General features: G+C 38.6%; 1 protein-coding gene across 1 annotated transcript; it reads right to left on the reverse strand.

Moving 5' to 3' along the window:
- Nucleotides 1-8,416: 8,416 nt before the first annotated feature.
- NANP (N-acetylneuraminic acid phosphatase) lies at nt 8,417-9,166 on the reverse strand (the record flags this gene model as incomplete). Its single annotated transcript, XM_010004600.1, has 1 exon — nt 8,417-9,166. A coding segment is annotated over one exon (750 nt), but the record flags the coding sequence as incomplete, so codon positions are not given.
- Between the last annotated feature and the right edge of the window lie 33 nt (nt 9,167-9,199).

Below are 9,199 nucleotides of genomic sequence, written 5' to 3' on the forward strand. Positions count from 1 at the left end.
ATCAGCCGCAGGAAAAAAAAAAAAAAAAAAGTTTATTTTTCTCAAATAAATCAAATACCTACATGATATAAAGTGTTCAAACACAGTCCACCAGTACCTTAGAAAGCAGGATTTTGTTTGGCGCCATGATGTTCTGACAAATTTGTTGCTGATCCTTTTAGTCATGGTCTTTATCAACTGACTGTTGTGCATTTTGTAAAATATGCCACTGATTCTCATACTTAAAATAAAGACGATACTTAACTATCTAGATCAAAACCTCTTCTAAGCAGGGCTATTTTGACAATACATGCACAATGACAAGTGAAATAGGATCTCATCATAATTTATGATGTCTAGAGGATAGTGTGAAATGAAAAGAAGACTGCTCTGACCTAAATTATGGGTACTTGCTATGTTTTATATTTTAAAGCAGTGATGGAAAAAAATACAAGAACAGGAAATAAACAAAATAACAAAAAAACCCCAAACAAAACACAAACAAGAGGGCCAAACCAAACAGAAAACCAGAAAAACAAAATCACAAACCTGTGGTTGTATCCACATCTAATAAACCTCTAATGCCACCTGCTGAGGAAACACTGAAAATGAGAATGAAGTCTCCAGCAGACTACTGTTTGCATTATTCTTGTTACTGATTTATTTTAATATTTATATTATAAAAAATGCTGAAAGGATTATAAGCAGCTTAGATTAGCAACTGTGAGCATAATAAACTGGGTATATATTTAAACACCCAAATGATAGGAGCTTCTTTTCAACCATATTCCAGGGACAAACTCCTTGTAATCAAAATGGCCCTACTATTCGACTTGAATTTTCTCTTTATTCTCTCCTAAATTAGTCACCCCAAAATCGTTCTAAAATACGTCTGCATTTTTTATTGTGGAAAGGATAGCTTATTAGCAGCACTGTGACTCCTTAAGAAGGATGCTTTAGCACTCAGCAAGGCAGAATAAAAGGCTGATACCTGAGCAGTTGTACTGTGGCACTGAAATGCAGAATCCAAGTCAATTACAATTCTTCCTGGCAGTGTATTATAAAATTATTAGGCAGTATTCAAAAGCTTCTTCTTTGCTTGTTGTTCACTGGTTACAGAAGTTAAGCTACAAAGAAGGCTATTAAATCAACCTAAAAACTGCCAAGTCCTGTAAAATGTTGGGAATGCAAATCCAAACAGAGGAAGTTAGAAGCCAAAGAATTTTTTTCCCTTGCATTTTGCTTACATGTACTGTATGCTGCTCAGCCTGCAAGTCTGCACAAACGCTGCTGTTCTACAGAAAAGAGAGAAAAGTAGATGGGAAGTGGTTCGGGTGGACAGAACATCATTGAACAGGGGGCATAGTATTCAAAATAAAGCAAAAAAGAATTGTTAACTAGGTAGATTTATCTCAAAGTAAAATATCTCTAAGAGCTTGTTTTCATTTCAAGATACGGCATAGAAGTAACAGTGTAAAACTATAATAACACCATAAGAAGATGAACCTCTGGCTGCAGTAGTAGCAGTTTTTAGAACACATAAAACCTTCCACAATGTAACAGGATAAAGATAACAAATACATGAAAGTGGTTTAGACATCAAGTTATGAGGTACCTATTAAAATACTTTCAAATAAGAGGGATGGAAGCAAAAAAAAAGTACTTTTACCCAGTTACCTCTACTGAAAGAAAAATAAACAAGCTATTTATGTCATTTATGCATTTTCTTCCTGAAAGGAAAAAAAGAGGACTTAGAACATTCAAGACCCTTCTCATTTAAATGTCTGAAACAGAACACAATGGAAGGCATTAACAGTTTGGAAAACAAAGGCTGTCGATCCATCCACTGCGGACTTCCTGATAAAACCTAACTCCAGTGAGGCTTAACAGGCTACACCATTAACAGCAAAGACTACCCAGCCAGTCTCACAAATGAAAACGTTAATCCTGGCTTTATTGTACAGACAGACCTACAACACATTCGTGCTTTACTGAAAACAGCACGGTAACTGTGAGGATACTTGTTGGCCTAATTAATGAACAGAATAAAAGAGAAGAATTTAATGAGATTCTGAATACCCATATAGGAAAAGAACAGATAATACATATATATGTATGTGAGTAGTTGATCTATTTTCACACACAGCGCTTTAACTTCCAGTTGAACTTTTCTGTGACACTGGTCACTACCTTGGGAAAATGGTCTTCCCACCTCTGCCTGAAAGCAGTACCATTGAGCAGACTCAGCAACAACACAAGTAAATGAAAATGTGTTTGACTGATGCTCACCAGGCTGGATTTTGACTGGAAAGCAAGATGAGTTTAAATGCTTCCCAGTTCATTTTTCCATCTTTGTTTCTGGGACGTTCATTGAGCAGATGGGGAAACTGAGTCATAACTATTCTAAGTGACTTCTAGAATAATTGAAAAGTAAAAAAAAAAATAAATCTATTTTTTTTAAAAAGTCCTAAATCCTTGATTTAAAGTACCAAAGACATTTATACTCAGAGACATCTTTGTACCTTACTAGCTCTGTATTTTATTGTATTTCTGCAATATTGACAGTATAGCAAAATAAACATTTCCAAGGCAAAATACAAAGAAGAACCTAACAAAAGTGTGCATTAATTTATTAAATAAAATGTATGCTAAAATGTGGTTGAAGCTACATACAACATTTATTCTATGCTGCCTTGTAATATGTTATTTCCAAAATATAAAAAAGTGGGATTTTCTCAGTGTGATTAAGTTGTTCTTGAATATAGTTGGCAGAAAAATCTCATGTTTAGAGCCAGTGATGAAGGGATTGAACAGATCCTGGGGAAAAGATGAAGTGATGAGTAGTGCTGTTTTCCTCACAACATTTCAGTTCTTAAGTCAGCTGATCATGAACATTTATTTTGAAACTTTTAGAGGAGTATCTCAGATTTGGTATTTTAAAATTGCCTTACAAACCTTGATATCTGTAAGTGACTATTAGAGGATTTTGTTTGGAGAGTTTTATTCCCAAAATATTTTTTTTTACCTTTTTTTTTTTTTTTTCCCACAAAACTTTGCCATTTACCTAGTCTGTGTGATACGAATAGAAATTTATTTTGGAGGAAAGACCATTTAAAACAAACACAGGCCAAACACATGCTGGTAGCACACAGCCTCCAAAGAGCTGGTACTAAATGTATGTATTTAGCATGATCTTGCTAATTGACCAAATAGATGATGGAGATTGATTAGTTGAGGGAGAAGCAAACAGCCCAAGTCACTTGCAGATGCTTGCAGATGATCTAGAAAGTTCCACTGATGTCAATAGCAACATTTTCCTATGCTAAATTAGACCCTATGCAAAGTTATCTTCTGGCCTTTTGTTAGGTATGGACTTGAGAAATATGGCTTGCACTTCTAAAGGACTAATATTTAATGTATTAGCACTGTAATTTCATAATTTTTTAAAATGCATCCTTTTATTCTGGTATTTAAGAGCTGTTCAGCAGAAGGCTCTCTATGGAACCTTGTTTTTAGTAGATGGAATAAAAGGTCAAAATGTGCTATATGGAGCAGGCAACGTGATTCTCTGTGCCTAGGTCCCTTGCAACATTGGCAGAAAGTTGCAGTTTTTGCTTTAGACACAGCTGACATCATCTCTGCATTGTTATGTCTCTTGTATGTGCACAGCATGATCTAGAAAGCGAGTTACAATGGAGACAATCCCACTGCAAGGCTGATAGTAAAAGCTGTGCACAAAAGAGCAGTATACAGTCACATACAGCAGAGATACATTGTGTTTCTATTTGTTGCACTTCTTAACGTGTGAAATGATTTCCAGATGGTGAGTTTTATCAGTAGAGAATTGAGGCAGGATTTTAAATTTTGTTTAAAGGCCTCAAGATAACCTGGGAGTAAAAATCCCCACATTTTAGAGCTTTAGTTGAAAAAAGAATCACTATCTATGTGAACAGGAGAAATTGCTTTGATGGATCAGACTACTTCAGTTTAGCTCAAAGCCCTGTAACTGGTGTTGAGAAGTAACAGAAGCTTCAGCTGAAAAGACAAATAGAATTGGTTAGGGATAGCTGGGACACAGGAAATTGTCTCTTGTCTGTATTTCAGGAAATAGGAAAACCTTTAGTTGTTACCCACTGACACATTTTTCATTAACTTAGTATTCCAATGAAAGGTAATAATCTCCTATATAAAACATTTGGGTCACCTTCTAAGAACTCAGACTTTGTGCTAAAGTTTTTCAAGACAGTAAGAAATTGTCCACATTTCTGAGGCTCTGGCTATCCAGCTTAATGCCTCACACACACAAAGCTTCCTCAGAAAGAACAGACACTGTGGTGTGCGGATACTTCAGACATCTGGCTGGCACAACCAAGCACCCGTGGTAGAGACCAAGTCCCCCATTACTCAGTTTAAGACCCTACCCTCATCTAGAACTCCCTGAAGTACCCTTTAATCTCTCTCCACAGATCAAGATGGACAATTTGTTGCATTACCCAGTGGAAAACTATCAGGGGACAGCTTCCTTTTCTGCAGCCAAGAGAGCCATGAGGTGAGCAACATCCCACTCTTGCCTCTCCCAAGTCACACAGAGATGAGTGCAGCGATAAATCAAGTACAGCTTCTTGCACCCATAATCTGCTGAAGTGGGTCCCTTGGACTTCAGATTACTGTGTTTATCTATTTTATCTGCTTTGCTGCCTGTTCTTGAGCTGCTGCAGGAGCCTATGCCATGACATCAGGACACGTAGGCACATCTGAGTTGGCATTCAGCTTGGTGATCAGGTTCAACTAGCAATGAGCTGCAGTGAGGAAATCAATATACACAGTCTGTCCAAGAAGCTTTATAAAATACATCATTTTGTTTCAGTCTCTGTTTAAAATTATGGAAACTACATGCAGTCACCACATCTAAACCTGGAGTCACAGATTTTGAAGCCTAACTCTGATCTATTTAGAAAAAAAACACCACAAAAAAACCCCCAACAATAAACCAGAACTCTTGCCCTTTGTTGTAAACCTGATCACAACCATAGCTATCCACAGTATTACAGAGTATTAAAAGAAATGTTTTATAAACAAAATACTTTTATTAGACTATTACATGAGTTACTTTGTATCAAGAATACAGTTGGTATTAAACCATTATTTCAGTTCATTTTGCTAAATTTACTGTAGGTTAACCTCAGGAGGTAATATTTATCTGAAAAAAAAAGGTTTTTTAAAATATAGATGGAATTTCTTTTTCCTCTTTTTATTTAGTGTGTTTTGGCAATGTAAACTAGACAACTTAGGTTAGATAGCATAACACTAAGCGAAACCAGAACTTAGCAGGAACTGAATATAGACTGTTTTATTGTTCTAGTCCTGCTTCTGATGTGAAAATTACCCATCGCTACATTTATGTTTCCATTTTCTTAAATATAATTATTTTTCATTAGGCTTTCTGTAAGAGCTCCATCCAAGAAAAACACCTTGAGTACCTTAAGATACTCCAGATACCTAATCCAGTTTATTGGGTAACTGCTTTTAAGAACACCTCTGGATAGAGACATCCTTTCTGTTCTTGTTTTATAGAAGTGCCATAGCCCCATCTGGACACTGGTAGTCACATCCAGCCTGGTACAGAACTCAGCGTTGGCAAAAAATACACTGGTGTGTGGCCTCCACAGACCACACCATCACCTGAGTGTTCAGTCACAGCAGTTTTTCATAAATGCATAGATTTAGGAAAACGACTGGCCACATGCAAAACAAAGAGCAGTCTCTTCTAAAACAAGAGACCCTTTATACAACAAGCAGGCTCGTCATCCCACTTCAGAATGATGCAGTGGCAAGAAAGTATGAGTCTTGACTTATTTTTAAAAATTGTAACCTGGTCTGTACATATCCTTCAAGCCCGTAGACAGATTTAGTAGTATTTGTCATTTTAAATCTCAGTTGTATCAGAAACCTCATTCTCACCTAGTTCCATCACCCTGATGCTGGGCAAAAATGCAGCTACACTGCAACTCTCTTCAGATGCAGTTGAGAGCAAAGTTGTTGCTTTTGTATCAGACAGTATGGTTAAAACATATTACTTAATATACGTTCAATTTTCAGGGATCCATGTAACCTTTTGAATACAATTCTATTTTTACATAATATTCCTAATAGCCTCAATGATCTTTACTATTTTTCTCTCAGTCCTTGCTTATCAGGAATGTCATTAACAACACTTTGCTCATCAGCTAAACCAAGAGACAGCTTTCATGCTCTTGCAAATGCAAAATAAAATCTTAACTCAGGCCTCTTACTTCAGTAGCAAAGGTATGTCAAATCAGTGCCACTGACTCATGTTACACATGGCAACTTAGCATTCCACTGTAAGTGGATAATTTTTTTTGCATATTCCCATTTCCTCAAAGGTACAGGTGGGGCCTGCCTCTGTTCTCTTCACTGATCCTGATGTCTCACAGGTCTTGGCTACACAACATGAAGAATCAGAACTACTTCACCTTTTAAAGGGACAACTGGTTCAAAATTCTGTATTTCCTTTCCCCCCCCCTAGGTATGTCAAATCAGTGCCACTGACTCATGTTACACATGGCAACTTAGCATTCCACTGTAAGTGGATAATTTTTTTTGCATATTCCCATTTCCTCAAAGGTACAGGTGGGGCCTGCCTCTGTTCTCTTCACTGATCCTGATGTCTCACAGGTCTTGGCTACACAACATGAAGAATCAGAACACTTCACCTTTTAAAGGGACAACTGGTTCAAAATTCTGTATTTCCTTTCCCCCCCCCTCAATGTAGCAGCAACATATTATGATGCAACCTAAACTCTTTGCCAAGTAATTTAACCCAGATCAGTAACTGCCTTCTCCAAATCTGTCATCCTGTGGAAGACTTAACTTAAATTCATGTCAAGTTAAACAAAGAAACCTTTATTGTATACAGGATTCCTCCTACACACCCATTTCCTGGTAGGCTTCTGTACTTTTTGCTGATCTTCTATTGCTGCCCATATGCCAGACGCTCTCCTGCCAGCACCTCAATAACCCTGTTCTAAAAAGATTTGTCACGGATTTACTCCAAAATATAACATTGAATTGCTCATATATGCTGAGATATTCAGCATAATGTGTACATAGCAAATAGGTTTTGAAAAATGCATTTTTTTCAACAGGTGTTTGCATTTCCATTTAATGTGTGAATACTTTCCCATTATATAGTAAGAATATGAAGTACAGAAAAACTGTATTAAGATAATCACCTGGAAAAGAGAAATCTTGAGAGTCATCTTCTGCATCTAGTAGAAATAGCACATACATATTACAGAGTTGTACACATTACTGTAATACATTACATAATTTTCCAATGTCATGGAAGAGAGTCGTGAAAGCCATTTACAAACAACTAGCTCATACTTTCTCCAGAATAAATACTGTAAAATACATGTAGAAACTGGAGTAAGGAGGGATGGTACAGCAGTGCCATTAAAAGGGTCAAAAAAAGTGCTGATTCTGCAGTTGGATCCAAGCAGTCATACACTTGAGCAAGACCAAGAACAGTTTCTCCAAGTAGTCTGATCAAAATGCACTAATAAAGTCAGACAAAACAATAATATTAGCTTTTAGAGAGTCTGACAGTACAGTAAGACCATTGAAAATACCTTATTATCCATCACATTCCAACAGAAATCATAATCTGAATTACAAGTATGCTGTATATCGCATATGCACCAAGATAATATGAAGTAGAAACTTACTCAACAAGTCCCTCTGATAAATGGTCCCCTACACAAATGCAAATTTTTAATGTACATTTAAGTACTTTTGGTGAGAGGTACAGATTCCATAAAAGAAAAGTCACTGCAAAGTCTGAGAAAAAGTCTAAAACTTGAAAAAAAGATCAAAGGTTGAGCATTTTCTAATGGTCTGACACATAATAAATTCTGTCAATAAATTCTGGTTTTAGAAATAGAAAAATTCACTCCAGTTCCTGAGATAAACTGCAGCTCAGTTGTGCAGATTTACCCAATTGTACCACACTCCCTTTCTCACTTTTTTTTACACACTGCAAACAAGGCTTGAACTGAAGCTTCTGCTAAGAACTCACAAGTCAGCAAAGCATGTGAAAGATCAAAACATTCAAATTTTCTTTTCCACTATAAAAACGGAAGACTGGCAACTTAGGTCAGAGACAGACAAGACTTTAGCCACAGTCTGTCAAAATTCTTTCCACACAAAGGCAGCTGTTTTAAATTAACTGCAGTTGCATCTTTTAAATGAACCTAATTCTTTGTTTCTATCCTGTTTTCACTGACAACTGTGCTCTTATCCATCTGCTGTTCCGGAAAGCGTACCATACACGAGTTGAAAATCCTAGGGTCAAATGTTTTAAAAGAGCACGAGTCACCTAACAGCTCAGCATGCCACTGATTGTGTGCTGGAACCATCAATGTGCTTCATTACTACCAGCCATATGGTCAGTTCCTAACTTAGCATTCATTTTGTGCTCCATCTTCTGCAAAACTGCTGGAAGATCCAGAACAGAAGAAATAATATAGTGAGGTACTGGGGAGGTATCTAGAGGGGTTGTCATTGCTTTGTTCAACCAGACGGTTGCTTTCAAGCCAGCATTGAGGCCACCTTGGATATCTGTATCTAGAGAGTCACCAACCATAACACACTCCGCGGGCTGCACCCCCAGGAGATCGCAGCAGTAATGAAAGATGGAGGGCGCCGGTTTCTCTTCCTTCTGCTCCCCTCCCACCACGATGGCATCGAAGTAGGGCTGGCAGGCGCAGGCTTCGATCTTCTCCCTCTGGGTCTGCTTGTCGCCGTTGGTGAGGAGCAGCAGGCTGACACCCTTCCGCAGCTCGGTCAGCATGCCCCGCGTGTCCTCGGCCAGCGTCAGGTGCTGCAGCCGGGTGGTTTTCCACAGGTAGTAGCACTCGGCGGCGAGGTTGCGGTTCGCCTCCCCCCCGATGGTTTCTTGGATCGCCTCCTCCCAGTGCGAAATCCGCAGGTCGGTGATGCACATCTTGGCGGGGTCGTGACACTCCTTGAGCAGCTTGGCCTGCACCTTGTCGCAGATGACACGGGCTTCCCCCTCGCCGTAGTGGTGCTTGGACTGCAGAGCGTTGATCACCTGCAAGAGACCGGGGCCCCTCGTCAGCGCGCTGCGCGGACCCAGCCCGGCGCCGCGCACCCCACCCCGGCCAGCACCGGGCCCGGG

The sequence above is a fragment of the Chaetura pelagica genome, unplaced genomic scaffold (assembly GCF_000747805.2).
Source record: "Chaetura pelagica isolate M959 unplaced genomic scaffold, ChaPel_1.0 scaffold278, whole genome shotgun sequence".
Taxonomy (NCBI): Eukaryota; Metazoa; Chordata; class Aves; order Apodiformes; family Apodidae; genus Chaetura; species Chaetura pelagica.